The 21,689-nt window shown below is 39.1% G+C and overlaps 1 protein-coding gene across 1 annotated transcript; it reads right to left on the reverse strand.

Annotated features, from left to right (window-relative positions):
• Window positions 1-809: 809 nt before the first annotated feature.
• tmx1 (thioredoxin related transmembrane protein 1) lies at window positions 810-21,352 on the reverse strand. Its single transcript, XM_033027332.1, has 9 exons — window positions 21,158-21,352; window positions 19,948-20,063; window positions 15,382-15,427; window positions 13,938-14,066; window positions 12,522-12,567; window positions 11,079-11,180; window positions 5,173-5,242; window positions 4,363-4,589; window positions 810-3,873 (listed from the first exon to the last, which is right to left on the reverse strand). Exons 1-8 carry the CDS (start codon window positions 21,349-21,351, stop codon window positions 4,387-4,389), a joined length of 906 nt encoding a protein of 301 aa, XP_032883223.1. The 5' UTR covers window position 21,352; the 3' UTR covers window positions 810-3,873; window positions 4,363-4,386.
• Window positions 21,353-21,689: the final 337 nt, after the last annotated feature.

Below are 21,689 nucleotides of genomic sequence, written 5' to 3' on the forward strand. Positions count from 1 at the left end.
TGCTTAGTCCACATTGTTTAAAAATTGTGTCTACTGTATGAGATGGGTTTTTTTATATAATAATATTAATAATAGTGTAATCCAACAAAAAATAATAGTTAAAATAAAAATTTAAAGGTTATTAAAGTATAATGTAGGCTAGCTGTTCAAACGTTCAAATTAAGGATGTTTAATTCTAAATATATTTAATATAAAATAATTATAAATAATTTAAAACACTATTAACATTTATGACAGAAATTCAAATTTGTGATCTGTCGTGGAACAACCCCATTGAAGAAGATAACAGTGGTTACCCAGTCCTCGTTGCTGGTTGCGAAGGGGCCCCCATAACAGTTCAAGCTTCAGGGCCCCAAAAATGTAGGTCCGCCACTGCTTAGGCATAACGACAGAGTGCAGAGATTTAAGAGTGGCCTCAGGAACAATTTCATCACTCAGAACATCGTCTGTATCTGGCATGAGCAGTCAGGTTAAGTAATAGATGTGGATACAATTACAACTTTTTTTAAAGAAAATTTGACCTATATGGATGGGAAGGGCTATGGGCCAAATGCAGACAAATAGGGCTTGCTCAGTGTGCCAGCTTGGTTAGCATGGATAAGGTGGGCCAATGGGCCTGTTCCCTTGTGTACATCTCTATGACTCTAATAAAGTTGGAGCACAGGCTCCAATGTCTGTGAAAAATGAAAATATTCAACATTCATGAAATGCAAATCTTTAGTGAACTATTACAGGTAGAAATATTTTGTTGGATTTGCAATCAAAACAGTAGAGCTGTAAGTGTAATTGTTACAAAAATGCCAGAAATATTTATTAAAGCACAAATTGTTTATTGAAGATACAATGCTATTTAGAACCATGTGAAATTCTCATATTTGTAGTGAGAATTTCTGACTGACTTTACGCCAAGTTTATCAATGCAACACTCTAGTGCCATCTAGAGAGATATCTGCACATTGCATTATCAAGCAGATTCCAAGAGACTTAAAATGATAGGGTACAACGGAACAAGTGGAAACTTAATTTTTAGCAACCAACAAATCGGTAATTAATGAGACAGCTATTTACCTGCACTTTAAATTATACAAACATGAGCTTTGGTACGGTGTTGTGCAACTTTGGGAAACTAAACACAGTACAGATTATCATTTTTTAAACACTTCAACTCTGCTCTCATACAAAATATTACAAATTAACTGCTGCTCAGCAAGTTGCATTCAAGGTCTTGCATTCAAGAGAAACAGTTTGCTATCTTCATACTTGGAATTTTGAATGTGGTTATTAACTTCCCATTTGATTTTCAACTGGATGCATAGTTGACTAATTCTTTTCTCAAGCCCCCGAAATGTGCAGCATGTTTCATTCTGTCAGTTTTTTTTTTTCCTCCTCTAAATCCCTCTCGCTTTTCATGCACTTGCAAAATGTTTTATTTCTCCCACCCTGCTTCCAATTGTCTCTGTTCAATAGCCCTTGAAATGAGTTTAAATTAATTTTCCCATTTAGCATCTTGTCAAATAATGCTTGCAGCTCTCTCTTCTCCCATATTCTGTTCCAAGTTTCAAAATACTTTGATTCTGACAGAGATCTTGACTGGAAGCATTGGTCAGTTCTCCCTGTAAATACCGACTGATTCATGGTAGACTAGGATTTGCAAGGTGTTTACGTGAAAAGTTAAATATTGAACCAAGGCAGTGTCTACACTTTCTTCCATAAAACTAGGGGCAAAGTATGTACCCCATAGCTGCTCCTGGAACTGCTCCTGGAACTTAAAGGACAGGCTGCAGAAGCAGTATACAGCATAGCATGTGAAACTGGCCGCAGTCTCAAAAATATTATGAAGACCACAAAGCATATTATAGACGTTATAATATGTTAAGCCAAAAAAATTTTTTTTTGTAAGTACATTGTAAGTCATTTTTACTTACAAACTTTAGATTTAACTTGTATATTTTGCCAAACCAAAATGCGTTAACAGTAAATGTAGGTTCCCCCTGATAACTTCAATAAGCAAAGCCTCCAAGTTCATTATTCAACACAGCAGTTGTGGCAGTAGCTAATGTCACAACATCAGCACTTTCCATCTCACTGAGGATACAGAGGGAAGGCTATTCAACAGCCAATACTTATGAGTTTATTCTTAGCCTGGTATTTAGGTTTAAACATATTTTGAAAGTGAATGACCCACAGATTCTAACGTATATGCATTTTTCTTCAAGAAGGGACACAACTTTTCAGAGGTTATTCTTGCCAGACCAATCAAAGATCCATTTTGTGAACTTCATCACTGTAAATTACTTTGGACCAAATGGTTGCAAATGTTATCGTGTTTAGACCTCACCAAAGGACCTTGGGCATGTCATAATATTTTATAATTTAAATTGGATTAAAAATACACATTGTGCCAGTAGATTTTCCAGGACAATGAGGCACTACAATTGGACCACAGTAATTAAGAAATAATTTGTATTCATAGTTGTACAATCTTTTACATCCAGATTTAAAAAGTAGAGCAAAATAAACCATTGAAAGAAATGGCTTTATATGAATTATGGACACAAATAACTTACAATCTCAACACAAACAGTTAGGAAAAAGACAAGTCAACTCAACATCATATTTTGTGTTAGGCATCATCTACAAATGTACAATTTCTCTAGAACAAAACTATTTACTAATTTTCTTTAATTCCGTTTCGAAACATTCTCCCCACCCCTACTCAAAATACTACAAGCCAAAAATGTGTTTGGACATGTTCTCAAACTTGGTAATTAGTGGACATTAGAATGTGTTATTCCAGTTCCATCAAAAAAGAAACAAAATAAATTAAAAGGCTTGTACCCGTCTTTGGCAGCTATATTTATCTGTGGCCATATACGCAGGCATATAATAGCAAAGGTACAGTGTAAAATTCAACATTTCATGCAGATGTGCATGGTCCATACAACTGTAAGTGTAATTTGTAAAACCTGTCCACAAAGCAATGGCTCTCATTAGCATGCAGAATTTTTATCATAAAATTGAACGTTTCAAACCAGATTTAAATATAGCACTTCAATGCAAAATAGAATATTTTAAGGATAATCCACAAATATGCAAAATAGGATATCCACAATTAAACATTTTATGTACACAAAAAACTTTGTAAACTCATTTCTCTCCATGTAAAATAAATCCTTACCATTAAATGAAAATGCACACCATCCTCACATTGCAAAGTATTTTGAAAACTAAAAGGTGTCCAAATGAGAAGCTAAATAATTTTTAAAAATGATGAAATATTTGGTCTTTAAACATTTATTTTCTTCTGATTAAATGATAAAACTTTTTACCAGATCAAATGATCCTCCCTGCACACTCAGTGAAGCATATTGGTTCAAGCTCCAGTCTTTCAACAATTTGTGTCCATTGATCATAACTGATCCTGAACAGTCAAGTAAAAAGCTTCTCCAGATTTATTACCCCAGGGTAATAATCCCACAATTTTTCTCCTCCATTCCCAAGGGGATAGTGAAATCAAAGTCCATTATCATGACTTCCAGCACAGTAAAGGCTACCTTGATCTATGCATTTCAACATCAAATATTTTTAGAAAAATAAGTTCCTGTCCTTCAAACTAATATGAAAGGGGGAAACCAGAGAATGTATTTAATTTAAGCTACAATGATTATTTTCATTTGATTGTTAAATTACACTACTGGGATTAGATGAGCTGTTTGTTATTACATTTAGATACATATATATTCTTGTAAATGAATAGTTTTGTAAGCATACACACATTTTCATTATGGAAAGGACTTAAATAACAGCACATTTAAGTAACCTCAAAATCGAAATTCTGGTGCAGGCAATGAGGGATGAGCAGGAACAAGAAACCTAGGATATCAAAAATATTAAAATGAGTGCAAGACAAGTGGAAAGAGGAATAAAGAACAATTGGCAGACCAAAAATACAACATCTTTTACGGCATTCTGCACAAATTAGCCGCTGTATGCACACGTGTTACTTTCAAGCAAATGTTTTGCAAACAGTTTGGAATATTGGAATTTTCAGAACCTGGGTCATGGATAGTGCCACAGTATCTTGTTTAGTAAATGCTACGCTTCGACTTCCATCAAAAACGTACAAAGGACCTAATGACATTTTAATTATAGACCCAGAGGTTTGGAAGATTTAAAGGAGCATGCAAGGTTTAATATTAAAGCTTTGTAATTTTGCAACAAAGCCCAAGAGAACAAAAGTAAATGTAGTATGACACAGCTACCGACAGAGGCGACCCCGTACTCCAAAATATAGTTGTCTTCTTCCATAAATCCATTACTAAACAGTTCAATGCCTTTCGGAAGGACCATAGTTTTAGTCACCTTTCACGTCACTCTGTCCTAGAATCAGGAATCATCAGTTCTGCTGGTGTATTCCAAGGTACGTTTTCTTACAGTGTCCTGTATATCATCCCCATAATCTTTCACCAGAGTCTTCTCCAATCCTTTACTGCTGCTCTTCCTTTCATGAGAACATTGATCATCTTCATTAGCCTCATCTTGCAAATGTCCATCTTTCGACTGCAACAGCTTGCTTCCTGGCGTTTTCCCTTCCAAACAAAAGAAAGATTCATTCAATTTTCAAACAATGAAAGAAAGTTCTGGAGATACAGAATAGAAACAGGCCCTTCGGACCTCCGAGTCCACACCAACCAATGATTACCCGTTCATACTAGTTCTATCCAGTCCTTACATACTAGGCGGGAAACCCTCCGGCTTCACATCTCGGACTACATTCTCCCTCACAGATGCTTTCTGACCCATTGAGTTGCTCCAGGACTTTGTGTTTTGCTCAAGATTCCAGCATTGGCAATTCCGTGTCTCAATGATCAGTAGATGTAGGGATAAAAATACAAAAAAAGCCCAGTGGTGGATAGGATAATGAAGAAGGGCTCAATTGACTGAAAATATAGATACCATAAGGGGCTCAAACTGCGAGGGAGATCACATCAGCTGTCTAAAATATATTTAACATTAGAAAATCTTGAACAACTTCACATTTCACTGACAATTAGAACTGAAAGGCAATCATTTTTTTGAAAACTAACTACTGCTTATTTTCTTAGGTTAATTACAACATTGCACTGGAAACCTATAGGTCTGTGGATGTTCTCAGAAGGAAAATATACTCACTTTCAGAGCAATGAGGCTGATGTTTGTATCTTCGCGATGGTAGTACATAGTCTGCCACAAAGACCAGAATCTAAAAGACACGCAGTTATTTATTTGAAATAAATTTCATCCAAAGGAGACATAAAATAATTTTGTACTTTGATGAACTATGCAAAATGTTAACCACTTAAACCACTAATTTTAATTTAACATACTGTAGTTACCAGCACCATTTTAACTTACATTGATCTGCTTTGTGAAATCCAAAAATCGTTTATGCTGATTCATTGAGAGATACAACATGGAAACAGGCCCTTTGCCTCGCTAAGCACACTGACAATCAATCACCTGTTCACACTGGTTTTATGTCATCCCACTTTCGCATCCACTATCTACACACACAAGGCAATTTACAGAGGCCAATTAACCTACAAACCCACACGTCTTTGGGATATGGGAGAAATCGAGAGCACCTGGAGGAAACCCATGTGATCATAGGGAGAATGTGCAAACTCCACTCAGACAGCAACTGAGGCTAGAATCAAACCTGGGTGGCTGGCTCTGGTGTTGATTTTAAGGGGACGTGAGCACAAATGACATATCAGCAGCAATGGAGTTTCTGAGAACAATTCAGAAGACGCGATATCTTTTCATCCCAAAGTGGAAGAAACATACCAAGAGAATAATGATTAAGAAGGAACTGCAGATGCTGGCAAGAGGAGAATGAGGCCATCTTGGCTGATAAAGGAAGTCAAAGATAGCATAAAGGCCAAAGAGAAGGTATATAAAATGCAAAGGTGGCAGGATTGGGAAGTTAAAAAAGCAATAAGGGGAGAAAAGATGAAATATGATAGTAGGCTAGCCAATAATATAAAAGATCTTACCAAAAGCTTTTACAGATATATAAGGAGTAAATAAGAGGCAAGAATGGACATTGAACAACTGGAAAATGATGCTGGAAAAGTGGTAATGTGGAACAATGAAACAGCAGATGAACTGAATACGTTTTATGTGTCAGTCGCCACAGTTGAAAATACTAGCAATGTGCTAGATATTCTAGACTCGGGGGCAGAAGTGAGTGCAGTCGCTATTAGATAGGGTGTTTGCAAAACTGAAAGGTCTAAAGGTGGATAAGTCACCTGCACCTGATGAACTACATGCCAGGGCTCTAAAAGAGGCATCTGTAGATTGTGCAGGCATTAGTACTAATCTTTCAAGCATCAGGAATGGTTACAGAGGACTGGAAAATCACAAATGTGACTCCACTGTTTAAGAAGGAAGCGAGGCAAAAGAAAGGAAATTATAGGCCAGTTAGTCTGGCTTCTGTGGTGTGTAAATTATTAAGGATATGGTTTTGGACATTAATCTGCTGGAAAATGACGCTGGAGAAGTAGTAATGGGGAACAAAGAAATGGCAGCTGAACTAAACAAGTTTTTTTCATCAGTGTTCACAGTTGATACCAGCAAGATACTAGAAAATCAAGAAAGCAGGGGGCAGATGTAGTAATTTGGGTACTTGGAAGTGCATGATAAAATAGGCAAAAGTCAGCATTGATTTGTTAAGGGGAAATCCTGCATGACTAATCTGTTGGGAGTTTTTTTTTAAGCAAGGCAGTCAAAGGAGAGTCAGTGGGTGTTGTTTACTTGGATTTTCAGAAGGCCATTGATAAGGTGCCACACCTGAGGCAAAACAAGACAGGAGCATGGTATATAAATAGTGACGGCAAGATAGTGGCATGGCCAATAGGTTGGCTGACTGGCAGAAACAAAGAGTGGGAATAAAGGGGGCCTTTTCTGGTTGGCTGCCGATGACTAGTGGTGTTCCGCAGGGGTCGGTGATTTGGGTGAGGGAATTCATGGCTTGGCGTTCGCCAAGTTAGTGGACGCTACAAAGATAGATGCAAGGACAGGAAATGTTGACGTAGCAGGGAGGTTACAGAAGGACTTGGACAATTTGGGAGAGTGCGCAAAGGAGTGGCAAATGGAATACATTGTAAAGTGTACAATTCTGCACTTTAGTAGAAGGAATAAAGGCATAGACTACTTTTTAAATAGGGTGAGGATTCAGAAAACGGAAGTTCAAATGGACTTGGTAGTGCTGGTGACGGATTCCCAAAAAGGTTAAATTCTAGGTTGAGTCAGTGGTATGGAAGTCAAATGCAATGTTAGCATTCATTTCAAGGGGAGGCGAATATAAAAGGATGTGATGCTGAGGCTTAAGGCACTGATGAGGCCACATTTATAATATTGTGTAGGAAAGAACTGCAGATGCTGGTTTAAATTGAAGATAGACACCAAATGATGGAGTAACTCAGCGGGACAGGCAGCATCTCTGTAGAAAAGAAATTGGTGACGTTTCAGGTCCAGACCCTTCTTCAGACTAATATTGTTTATAATATTGTGAGCAATTTTAGATCCTTTATCCAAGGAAGGGCGTGCTAGCTTTGGAGAAGGTCCAGAGGTAGTTTACGGGAATGATGCCTGGGATGATTGGGTTAACATACGAGGAGCATTTGAAGGTTGCATTTGCTGGAGTTTAGATGGTTGAAGGGGGATCTTATTGAAACCACCAGATAATGAAAGGCCTAGATATAGTAGACATGGAAACTATGTTTCTGGTAATGGGTGAGTATAGGACCAGAGGGCACAGCCTCAGAATAAAAGGACGCAGCTTTAAAATGGAGATGAGGGAAGCCAAGTCATTGCGTATTTTTAAGGGAGAAATTGATACGTATTTGATTAGAAAGGGCTTAAAAGGTTATGAGAGATGGCAGCAGAATGGGGCTGAGAAGAAAAAATAGATCAATTATGATGATACACGGAATTAGATCTGAGTATGGAAATATATTAATTACTCCAAAAGATATTAATGATAGATTTTTACAATATTATAAAAATCTTTATTCGTCAAAACTAACAGGACAAACAGATAGTATGGAAATATTTTTACAAGAATGTCAAATCAATAGCTTAGATCAGGAAGGTAGAGAATTGTTAAATGCTGAAATAACAGTAAAAGACATTATAGAATCAATTAGTTCGCTAAAGAACGGAAAAGCAGCGGGCCCAGATGGCCTGAGTGCAGAATTTTATAAAAAATTTCAAGATCTGATTTCCCCAAGATTACAAATAATGTATAGATATGCATATGACCAAGGAAAATTACCAGAATCTTTAAATGAATCCACAATTACACTCATCCCTAAAGTAGATAAGGATTTGGAAGATCCTGGATCATATAGAGCGATTGCCCTTTTAAATACAGACCAAAAAATATTAACTAAGGTCTTATCTAGGAGATTAAGTTTAGTGATCTCTAAATTAATACATTATGATCAAACAGGTTTTATCCCAAAACGTTACTCATCCCATAATCTCAGACGTTTGTTTAATATTATATATTCAAAAAGAATACGAGATACGGAACTAGCGGTTATATCACTAGATGCAGAAAAAGCGTTTGATCAGGTGGAATGGATGTATTTATTTAATATAATGGAAAAGTTTCAATTGGGGGATAGATTTTGTAAATGGGTAAGAATTTTATACTCGAATCCTATGGCAAGAATTTTGACTAACCAAATTTTATCAGCCAAATTCAAACTCTCTAGGGGATGCAGACAGGGATGTCCGTTATCACCCTTATTGTTCGCATTGGTGATAGAACCATTGGCGGAAAAAATTAGATCTGAACCTGAAATATATGGCTATAATACTGATACAACAATTAATAAAATTTCTTTATATGCAGATGATGTTTTGATTTATATTACAAAACCGGAAATTAGTATTCCCAACCTGCTAAACATTATAACTAAGTTTGGTGCATTTTCTGGGTATAGGATTAATTGGGATAAAAGCGAGATTATGCCAATAACAGGAATAAATCTAAATACATTACAACAATACCCATTAAAAGTAGTTACAGACAAACTTAAATATTTAGGGATTAACGTAACTAAAACTCATAACTCATTAATAAAATCCAACTATCCTCAACTATTAGATAAACTTAGAAAAAATATTTTATATTGGAAAACACTTCCTATATCCATGATTGGTAGAATAAGTGCCATAAAGATGGTATTTCTACCGCAGTTGTTATATTTGTTTCAGGCTATTCCTTTTTTTCTTCCGAAAACTTTTTTTTTTTAAATTGATAATATTGTCAATAGTTTTATTTGGGATTATAAAAATCACAGAATAAATAAAAAACATCTATGCAAAGCTAAGATAAATGGAGGATTAGCACTTCCAAACTTTTTATATTATTTCTGGGCTGTTCAGATTAAGAATATGAATTTCTGGTGGGTAAATATGGATCATGAACCGACATGGTTAAATATAGAAAAGGAAGACTGTCTACCTTTCAATGTAGGTTCGATAATTTTTGCACCAACGGAAGTACAAAAAAAATATTATAAAGACAACCTAATAATATATAATAATAGACGTATTTGGAAACAAATAGTTAAGACTCTACATTTGGATAATCTCTCATTTAGATTACCAATTATGAATAATCCAGCGTTTAAACCTGCTATATTAGATGGGGGGTTTAAACAATGGGATGATTTAGGAATTACAAGGATAGAACACCTTTATAGAAAAGGAAAATTTCTTTTATTCCAGGAGTTACAAGATATTTATGGATTGTCTCCACAACATTTGTTTAGGTATTTACAAATTAGAGATTATATTAAATCCAATACACAAGATTATAAAAATAAAGAAGCAGGATTGTTAGACGAACTGTTTAATTTACATCCAAATACAGAAAAATTAATAGCCTATATATATAACATCATTTTGGATAAGGAGAATCCAATAACGGAAATATATCGTCAAGCATGGGAAAATGAAATGGGATTGGCTATAACAAAAGAAAACTGGGAAGAAAGTCTACAACGAATACACGGTGTTCATTAAACGCCAGACATATACTGATACAATTTAAAGTATTATATAGGTTACATTATTCGAAAACTAAATTAAATAGTATTTTTCCGAATCTCTCCGCTATTTGTGATAAGTGCAAGAAAGCAGAGGCAAATTTAATACATAGTTTCGTTACATGTCCTAAATTGAATTATTACTGGACAGAAATTTTTAAAGTTATTTCTGAAGTCATCAAAGTTAAATTGGACCCTAACCCAAAGCTAATAATATTTGGAATTCCGGATTTACATCTATCACTTACAGTAAATCAAAGAAATTTCTTTGATTACTGTTTGATAATTGGGAAAAAAATCATATTGAAATTTTGGAAGGGAACATTATCCCCCACAACCAAAATGTGGGCAACAGAGATGATGGAGACGTTACATCTGGAAAGAATTAGATTTGTCCTATTGGACAAGTATAATTCTTTTGAACAGATATGGTCTCCATATATACAGTATTTAGAGAAGTAGCTGTTCTTGGCAACACAGCTCGGCGTGCACCCTGCGGGATTTGGTGAGAATAATTCATTTTTATATTGGAATTAACATATATGTCTTTATTGATACTATCACTTGTAGTAGTGTTATTAATAATACATATTGTGGTTACTCAAATTTTTTTTTTTTTTTTTTTTTCGTTTCTCTTTCCTTTCTTATATATAATCAAATTATTATTTAATCACTCTCTTAATGATTTATAACTGTTCTATTCTTTCTCTATCATTATTTCTAAAAAAATAGTAGATAAGTATTACTAGTGTTTTACTTAATGCAAATTGAATTAATTTGATATAAAGTTGTTTGAAGCATTGTAATTGATTACCTTTAATAAAAAAATATATTAATAACAATTATGATTGTATGGCAGAGTAGACTCAATTATTTAATTCTGCTCCTGTCTTATGGCTGTGAGGCTGCAGCTCTACCAGCTGTGCCACTGTGCTGCCTGAATTAATCTCCAAAAGCCATGTTTAGAAATCTTACCAATCCAAGCACCAGACCAGAAAACAGAGTCATCAAAGCAAAAATGATGTACGATCCCCAAACAGGTATGCCAATATCTTCAGTGAAGTAATTATGACAGTGCTGCAAAATAAACAGTTTAAATGCAATTTAAAATACGGTCACTATCCACCAAAACAGTCATGAAGTTAGTCACTGGAAACACAGATTTGTATAATTTTGTCAGGAATAAGTAGCAAATATATGAAATCCATGATGGCACAACTCAAACGCATTAATCTACCACATTTTGGTGCCAGATTTATTTCCTGCTGGGAAGAAATTGACATCGTTAGAGAACAGCGAACAAAAACAAGGTTGCAAATAACACCTCCTCATACCTGTCCCTTAATCATGACCCCACCGACAATCATCAGGCCATCTCCCAGACTGTTTCTGATCCCATCACCTCTGGTGATCACCCCTCCACAGCCTCCAACCTTATCGTTTCACAGCCCTACTCTTCCCACTTCTATTTCCTCACCAAAATCCATGGACAGGACTGCCCTGGCAGAACCCATTATTTCTGCCTGCACCTACCCTATAGAATTCATCTCCACGTATCTTGATTTGATCCAATTCCCCTTTTCCAGTCTGTTCCCACCTACAAATGAAGCTTTTCACTATATCGATGATTTGCATAAAAAACTTTATATCCAAGTTTACTCATAGCGACGTGTGATGATGGACTGTTACAAGACATTATCACGACTACATAATAACTTGCAATTACGGGAATGCAAGGCACTTGTAGCTATTAGAAATCAGAATATTTACAAGACACTAGGAACTGCAGAGAACAAAAATAAACATTAAACAAAAAGACGAAATGCTAATGTGTAAATTCAAAAGCAATTAAAAAAGGCTAATGGAACATTGGCCGTTATCTAAAGGTTCTGGCATATGGCAGACAATAGCTATAATGTATACACTAGTAGCTTAACAGAAACAAAAGGAACGTGTAGAAGTTAGATGCAATGTGACACATGATGGAGTTTTGCTGCTAAAGCATCATAAGCTGAGGAAAAGCAACTCTAAGGAAGTTCAGACTACCTGCAACTTCCTTGTTCTCAGTTGTCTGGTTATCTTGACTAGGCAAGGCGTATTTATAGAAGAGCAGTTTTATTTTTCCAGGATCAGGTAATTAAAATCTCAACCAATTCAAAAAAAGATAGGAACAATAACCATTGGCTTTCTAACATTCATTCACTATTGTGATGTAAAGGCAGTTCAAGCTCTAAATTAAACTAAGCTGTTATTCAGCTATAATAAAAATTGCATTTGATATCAGTATCATCCTGCCCACTGATACACACTAAACATTGCCGGCATATACCCCAAAGCCTTTCAAAGAAGCAAAATCCAAAAATGCAACAGAAATTATGTGGGGCAACAACTGACAGGTAAAATCAGATGATAACTTACACGGATCCACATAGACAGCTGGAATAGTGCTGACATGCTGGTCATTCTGCAATGACATTACAACAAGCAATGAGTAATGTTCAATTTAGAATTTAAATGTTCTTAGAAAGGAAGTGCTCTTACGCTTTACACCATTGTTTATTGACAGAAGTTATTTTACACTTTAACTTGCATTGCAGATCTATGGAGTGCTCTTCATCAACAAAAGACTTATGATGCACATCCTCGTTTCTACATGAAAACACTTTTTCCTGCACTGAAAAATATTTGATCACTCCAAATATCAATGTCAACTTTCAAATGGAACAGCTTGTCAAGAGGAAATTTTTCATCAAATTTAATTACACAATGAATGCCTGATCAGACATGTGAGCGAACATGAAAATATGAAAGAATTTTAGGGAACCCATCGACGAGCAAGCTATTTGATACGCAAGGTCAATTAAACACGCGTTACTTCCTGAATTAGTGCTGTTATTATCCAATATTGCGGCCACCTGAAACACATACAGGCCCTTTTCTGCCACAAGGGATTGTATTCTCTTTTGTAAAGGATCTTTCCTCCAATGAATCGGGTACAGTTTCTACATCTCAATCCAAGGTAACATTTCTCTTAGTCCTCTCGTTTACTGAATATAGTAAATACCACCTCCTGATCCTTCTGCAATGCGCTCCTGCTGCCTTCTACAATATACCAACCACTTATTTGGAAGTTTCTAACAAGAGGGAAAAACATACACTTGGGTTCATTATCATTCCATTTGTAATTTTCATGGCATCATTTCAAAACCTGACAAAAAAAGTTTTTTTCTTGGATAAGTCTTTTAACCAATATAAAGGAGTTATTTAGACACATTTATTTGTGAACGTTCATAGCTTAACATGGATTTTAATTAGGTTATCAAAACACACATAGAAAATTAGGTGGGTTTACAAAAGTTCTTTTTTAAATAACTTGCTTTTTATTCCCAAAATATAACAACTTTAAAGTAACTCTCAGGGTGCTTCTGGAAGATTTTAAATGTTTAAATTTGTATCCATACTGTTAAATTAATGTCTAAGAACACCAAATATGCAAGCAAGGAATTTCACTGTGACCTATCACATATGACAATATAGTATTCATTCATTCAATCAATCAATCAATCAATCAATCAATCAACCATTCACTTTATTGAAACAATTAGTCTCAAAAGCTATCAATGTATTCTGTGATCCTTGTCATAGCCAAATGATAAGTAGAGTAATGAAATATTGTCATTTCAATAGGAGCCCAGATTCTTAATTACCATTTCACAAACTAACTTCCAATAAGAAAATCAGAAGCTACTTGTGTAACATAAATAGGTTAAATACAACTTTTAATCACTATTAGAAAAAACAGAGCAAGGTGGTGATTTTTGTGCTTAAACTTACAAAATGGAGGATGGTTGTAACCATGAATACATTGGTTCGATGCTTTCCCACTTCTTTCCATCGATGAAGTCAATAAAGTCATTCTTCATTCTAGGACCTTGATACTTTCTAAACTCTCCATCCTTACAACTGGAAAAAGAAACAACTGTGACATGCATGGGAAGGAACTGCAGATGCTGGTTTAAACTGAAGCTAGAAATAAAAATCTGCAGTAACTCAGCGGGTCAGACAGCATCTCTCGAAAAAAGAGGGGACATTCCGGGTCTCCATTTCTCTTCAACCATCTCTCATCTATTTTACAAAAAGCTTTTACACTTCCCAAACTTTGAACTACATTCTTGAAATTCTTTGATCCTTAAGACAATCCAGTCAGGTTGACTAGGATACCATAAGGTGAGTAAACACAAAGTGCTGGAATAAGTCAACGGGTTAGGCAGCATCGCAGGAGAACATGGATAGATGATGTTTTCAAGTTGGGACCCTTCTTCAGACTGATTCGGCGGGGGAGCGTGAAGGGGAGGAAGTGGAAGAGAGAGAGAGAGAGTGTTTGAAGAGAGGTGGAGGGGATCTAGACAAAGACTGTCGAGTAATAGGCTGACACAGGAAAAGAGGGTTATTTGAAAGACAGATAGGTGGGTAAGAGGCAGAGATTAAAAACCAAAAGGTGTGAGATGCTCTCCCGAGATGCTGCCTGGCCCGCTGAATTACTCCCGCACTTTGTGTCTTCGTTTGTAGGTCAGCATTCTCCCGCATGTTTTGAGAGGTGGGGGACAATCCCCCCCATGTTTTCTTGTATGTCGAAATGTAACTTAGGCCTATTCTCCAGCCCCTTTACCCCCCTAAGTGTTCCCACCCACCACAAAAGGAAGCTAGCGCTACACTCTTTCCAATTAAGCCAGTGCTAACTGTAATTACCGTATCATGCGTACGTACGTATGCGTACATCAGGGGTCTCCAAACTATGGCCCGCGGGCCACATCCGCTCGTCACGAGATTTTATCCGGCCCGCAGCAAGCTCAGTGCAGGACGGAACGTCGAGCCGATTCGAGTTGGGGAGCACGGCGGCCCGGAGCTGCTCATAGTGTTGTTACCAGATAGGTCCCTCGAATTGTCAGAGCTGAGACATCACAGGGCCGCCATAAAGGGGCAGCGGTCAGAATGAGTCGGCGGCGCGTTCCTCTCTACACTCATGCGATTGATCCTCTCTGCCTTCTCTCTCTCCCCTCTATGCCCTCTCTCTTTGTGTCCTCCCCATGTTTTAAAAGTGATTTCCGCCCATGTCTAAAAACCACAATTATTCCACAAGATCAACAGAGAGAAGAAATACTTCCAAGATCTATCTGCAGATTCAATACATCAAAGTACAGGAAAAGTGTTGAAACAGTACAAACATGTAAGAAAACTTTTACTGATCTACTTATAATTAAAAAAAATGTACACTTACTGGTATATAGTGGGAAGAGCTGTAATAATGAATCGACCACTCAGACCTATGTTTAAAAAGGACACTTATTACAGCAAAAATGCAAATCATTTTTAAAAGCAATGCACAAGTTAATTCTTGTGAATATGCTAATGAACTGCATCTACAGAAATAATGTTTCCAATTTAACACAACATTTCAAGTATTCAATGCTCACAGTTCTGATTTTCAACGATGAAGTCTGATTTCTTTGAAAATTTAATAGACACAGAAACATACAGCACGGAAAAACAAACCCTTCAACCCGCTAGGTCTACACTGACCATCAAGCAGCACAATGGTCGGCATGTGGGCAGTAACTGTAATTACCGTATCGGTCGGCATGTCGGCAGTGGGCCGAAGGGACTGTTTCCGTGCTGTATCTCTAAACACCAGTTACAATACTCATCTTTAAAAATTCTTATCACTTTTTCATCAACTGCTCCTAGATGAATGAGGAACAATTTTACAGTGGCCAATTAATCTATAAACATCTTTTTGGGATGTCATATTTTCCTCCCATCACCAAGGAAACTCATATGATCACAGGGAGAACATGCAAGGGCACTGCAATTGGCTTTGTGCATGAGCATTTTCAAATGTAGCTTGATAAACTGTCACACAATATGTTTGTCGACAAAATTGAAATTCAGTGATCATTGACAATAGATACAAAATTGGCTTTGATAGAAGAAACTGTGAACATCACTATTTTTTTGTAATGGTAAAGCCATACAGAGGCAAGCCTTTCTTCATGCCTTAATACTAATCATAGTAACTTCTTGTGCATACAATATACAATTTCAAAATCATTAAGGATGACACCGAACTTCAATCGTGGTGCAATCCGCAAGCAAGTGGCAAATGAAGTTTAATGCAAACGATGCATAGTGACAATATAATTGGTAAAATACGAGGCAATAAAATATAAGGGGACAATTCTGTCAGAGATGCACAAATCTTTGATAGCGTCGGACAAGCTGAGGAGAACTATTAATACAAGCATTGCATAAACATAAGGAGCTCAAGAAAGCATACATAAAAAACTGGGGTACAACAGTAATTGGAGTATTATGTTCAATTCTACCCTGCACTTTCAACTGAAAGGCACAAGGTCTTGAAAATAACAATTCCCAGATGAATAACTGCAGACCAACCAGTGACAGGTACACTTAGATGCCAAAATCTTGCAACATATAGAATCAAAATTTACACTTCCCATTCCAATTACGCAAGTCCCACATCAACCAAAACATAGAAACATAGAAAGTAGGTGCGAGAGTAGACCACCAGGTCCGTCGAGCCCGCACCGCCATTCGCTCATGGCTGAACACTAAACAGACACACTTACCCACAAACAGTAGACACAAGACACAGAACACAAGACACTACCCTCCCCTTTATACCGCTATCACCCCTCTCCACCCCAAGAACCGCGTGATCTCCTGGGGGAGGCAAAAAAACGGATAAAAACCCAGGTCCAATTCGAGAAAAAAATCCGGGAAATTCCTCTCCGACCCCAATCCAGGCGATCGACACTTGTCCAGGAGATCACTCAGGTCTTACTATACTAACCATACCTAGGTCCATATCCCTGCCCTCTCCCCGTAGCCCCTTATCCCCTTGGCAGCTAAAAAAACATCTATTTTAGACTTAAATATATTTAACGTTTCTGCTTCCACTGCTCCCTGGGGCAGTGAATTCCATAAATTAACCACCCTCTGGGTGAAGAAGTTCTTCCTCATCTCAGTTTTAAAAGAGCCCCCCCTTATTCTGCAACTATGTCCCCTAGTTCTAGTTTCCCCGATCATTGGGAACATCCTCGGTGCATCCACCCGATCAAGGCCCCTCACGATCTTATATGTTTCAATGAGATCGCCTCTCATTCTTCTAAACTCCAAAGAGTAGAGTTCCAGCCTACTTAACCTTTCCTCATATGTCAATCCCCTCATTGCAGGAATTAATCTTGTAAACCTTCGCTGCACTGCCTCCAGGGCTAGTACATCCTTTCTTAAGTATGGACCCCAGAACTGTACACAGTATTCCAAATGTGGTCTCACTAATACTGTGTACAGCTGCAGCAAGACCTCCGTGTTTTTATACTCAATCCCCCTAGCAATAAAGGCCAAAACTCCATTGGCCTTCCTGATTGCTTGCTGCACCTGCATACTAACTTTTAGTGATTCATGTACTAATACCCCTAGATCCCTTTGCGTTGCATTACAACGCAGCTCCTCCTCATTTAGAAAATAACTTGCCCTATCATTTTTTTTCCCAAAGTGAATGACTTCACATTTATTAGTATTAAATTTCATCTGCCAAGTTGTTGCCCACTCACCTAGCTTATCTATATCCTTTTGCAGACTCTTCCTATCCTCCTCATCCCCTACTTTTCCTCCCATTTTTGTATCGTCCGCAAATTTTGATATATTACACTTGGTTCCCTCCTCCAAATCATTTATATAAATTGTGAACAACTGGGGTCCCAGCACCGACCCTTGCGGAACCCCGCTAGTTACCGGTTGCCATCCCGAGTATGAACCATTTATCCCCACTCTCTGCTTCCTATTTGTTAGCCAATCCTCTACCCATGCTAATATATTACCCCCAATCCCATAATTTTTTATTTTTAGCAATAGTCTCTTATGTGGCACCTTGTCAAAAGCCTTTTGGAAGTCCAAGTATACCACATCCACCGGTTCCCCTTTATCCACCCGGGTTGTTACTTCCTCAAAGAATTCGAGCAGATTCGTTAAACAGGACTTCCCCTTCACAAAACCATGCTGGTTCTGTCCGATGAAGTCATGTTTATCCAAGTGCCCCGTTAGTGTTTCTTTAATAATTGTCTCTAACATTTTACCCACCACCGATGTTAGACTAACCGGTCTATAGTTACCCGCCTTCTGTTTACTTCCTTTTTTAAATATAGGTGTTACATTGGCCATTTTCCAATCCACTGGGACCGTTCCTGCCTCCAGGGAGTTTTGGAAAATTATCACCAATGCATCCACAATCCCCACCGCTATCTCCCTCAAGACCCTTGGATGTAATCCATCAGGCCCAGGGGATTTATCCTCCTTCAGTCTCATTAATTTCCCTAATACCACCTCCTTGGTGATCTTAATAGTATTTAGCTCCTCCATTCCTACCGCCCCCTGTTTATCCAGCGTTGGAATATTTTTTGTGTCTTCTATGGTGAAGACTGATACAAAATACTCGTTTAATGCCTTTGCCATTTCCATGTTCCCCACCATGTTCGTTTTTTTTTTTTTTTTTTTTTTTTTTTTTTTGTCTAGTTTAGTAATTTTTTTGGTTATTAGGTGGTGTTATGTGTGTGGGGGGAGGGTGAAACAGAGCTTTCTGTCTCTCCCTTCGGGGGAATGCGACTTTTTGTCGTATCCCCCTTCTCTTCCCCCGTCTGCGCTGAGGCCTAATGGCGGCCTCCAACCTGCGACCGACCTCGAGGGTCCGGAGGTAGAGCCAGCCAGGACTCACCAACGCGAGGCTGGCCGACTTCGAGCTGTGGCGACGTCCGGGTAGCGGCACGACTCGGCGCTCCGGTGAGGGCGGACGGTGCGGAGCTGAGACACTCCTGTGCGGCCGGCACGGCTACCGGCTGGAAGGTGCTCCCGTGTGAGCAGCCCGGTGCGGGGCTGAGACGCTGCCTTGTGGGCAGCCCGGTGCGGAGCGGAGACGGCGGCTGAGGCGGCGTTCTGGCGGCGGCGACCTGGATCCGGAGCTCGGCCGCGGGCCAATGGAGGACACAACAGCTGCGGGCAGCTTCGACCATCCCCCGGGCCGCGGAGCTTGAACCGGCCCGTTCGCGGAGCTCGGTTGAGCCGCGGGACTGACTTACCATCGCCCGGTGGGGTATCGCCTCGGCGCAGAGGGAGAAGAGGAGGGAAGAGACAGTAACTCTAAGACTTTTTGCCTCCATCACAGTGAGGAGGTGTTTGGTGAACTCACTGTGGTGGATGGATAATTTGTGTTTATTGTGTTTTGTTATTATTACATGTATGGCTGCAGGCAACAGCATTTCGTTCAGACCGAAAGGTCTGAATGACAAATAAAGGATTCAATTCAATTCAATTCAATTCAACAACTCTCCAGTCTCACCCTCCAATGGACCAACGTTCACCTTAGCCACCCTTTTTCTTTTTATATAGCTATAAAAACTCTTACTATTAGTTTTTATGTTGTTCGCTAAATACCTTTCATAGTCTATTTTCCCCGTCTTAATTAATCTCTTAGTTATTTTTTGCTGTCCTTTAAATGCTTCCCAATCCTCTGCCCTCCCACTATCTCTGGCTACCTTATATGCCCTTGCCTTCAGCCGAATACTATCCTTTATAGTTTTACTGAGCCATGGCTGACTGTTCTTACCCTTACCCCTTTTTTTCTTCATAGGAATAAATGCAGATCTGCACTCAAAGAGTACAAGAGACAGCCTTTCTAATTCATTATAGCCATGTTAAACTGGGGGGTTACATCTTTACTGCAGACATGTTTTGTACCCCTCCAAAATTCTTATAAAAGGTTTTAGAATACCTGGCTGCTCCGTTACGTCCACTTTGGCAACATTAACACCCAAATCATCACTCCACTCTGCAAACGCATTCCACTCCGCCTGAAGTTGCTGACAGGCTGGACACCAGGGGGCATAACTAGAGATCAAATAAGGAGCAGATTAATATACACAGGGCCCCGACCTAGGTTATCTATCCATATTCTCCAAGGATGCTGCTTGACCCGCAGTTATTCCAGCACGTTGTCTTTTTTTTTAATGCACACTCATTTCTTTATCATTAACTCATTCTGTTGGCCTATACATTTCATAATTTTATTTCATAAATGTTACTGAGCAAATAGGGCACTGACAGATAGAGCTGCAGTGTCACAGCGCCAATTTCCCAAGTTCAATCCTGACCAGGTGTTGGCTGTGTGGCATTTGCTCATTCTCACGGTGATTGTGTGAGCTTCTTTGGCTGTTTTCCTTCCACATCCTAAAGACATGCGAGTCTGTAGATTAATTGGTCTCTGGTAAATTGTGTGTAGGGAGTGGATGGGAAAGTAGGATAACATAGAACTAATGTGAATGGGTGATCGATGGTCAGTGTTTCCATGCTGTATCAATTTGTTATATTCTACACTACCATTGGTACTTTCCAAAAATCAGTTAGTGTGACGCAACTCTAAAACTCTTCCATGCCGACCAAAATGTCCCATAAAAGTGTGTCCCATTTGCCCCCATACTCCTCTAAACCTTTTTCTATCCATGAACGGTCAAGATGTCTTTTAAATGTTGGTATTGTACCTGCCTCAATTACCTCCTCTGGCAGGTGGTTCCATATATCCATCATCCCCCTGTATGAAAAAGTTGCCCCTCAGATTCCTATTAAATCTTTCCCCCTCTCACCTTAAACCTATGCCCTCTAGTTCTTGATAGGTGTGGTAGGCTTGTGGCCAATAGCCGACCTGGGACCTGGTCCCTCAGTCGTACATCACAGAAACAGGCCACTCGGCCCCCTCATTCATGCTACTAAAAATATCCCAATTAAACTAGTCCCAGTTGCCAGCATCTGACAAAGATCCCTGACCCATCAGTCGTGAACAGTGCTGGGATGACCTGTGATGTGGTCAGTACAGGGAAGGAAGACACGTGGTCGGTACATAGCCAGCCAGTCACGTGGTGGGGGCGCGGGGATGGCCAGTCACGTGGTCGGTCCAGTCCCGGAGCCGCCCGTCCGTCCACACTCACAACTCCACCATCCATTCGCCCTGCAGCATCTCCCTCCAGTTGTGGTCCGTGATAACTTTGACCAAACTCCGCTCCGCCCGCGACGACGTAGTCGACCACAGCAGCAGCTGCAGCGCCATCAGCACCAACACCGGCCGTCCACAAGCACCGGCTCCCGCCGACGCCGCCATCTTGCCCGAATGCGCAGTGCGCATCTTTGGTGCGCATGCCAAGCGCGCGAGCGGCCTCGGCGCCAGCGGGCGGGGCAACGCAATTGTGATTGGACAACGTGCTGTCAGGGCGACTGTGATTGGATAACGTGGTGTCAGGACGACTGTGATTGGACAACGTGGTGTCAGGGCGACTGTGATTGGACAACATGTGATTGGACAACGTGGGTCCAGGGCGACTGTGATTGGACAACGTGGGGTCAGGGCGACTGTGATTGGACAACGTGGTGTCAGTGCGACTGTGATTCGACAACGTGGTGTCAGGGCGGCGGGGATTGGACAACGGGTTTAACCAGTCAGATATCCCCTTGAAGCTTTCATGA

Source organism: Amblyraja radiata, chromosome 9, assembly GCF_010909765.2.
Source record: "Amblyraja radiata isolate CabotCenter1 chromosome 9, sAmbRad1.1.pri, whole genome shotgun sequence".
NCBI lineage: Eukaryota > Metazoa > Chordata > Chondrichthyes > Rajiformes > Rajidae > Amblyraja > Amblyraja radiata.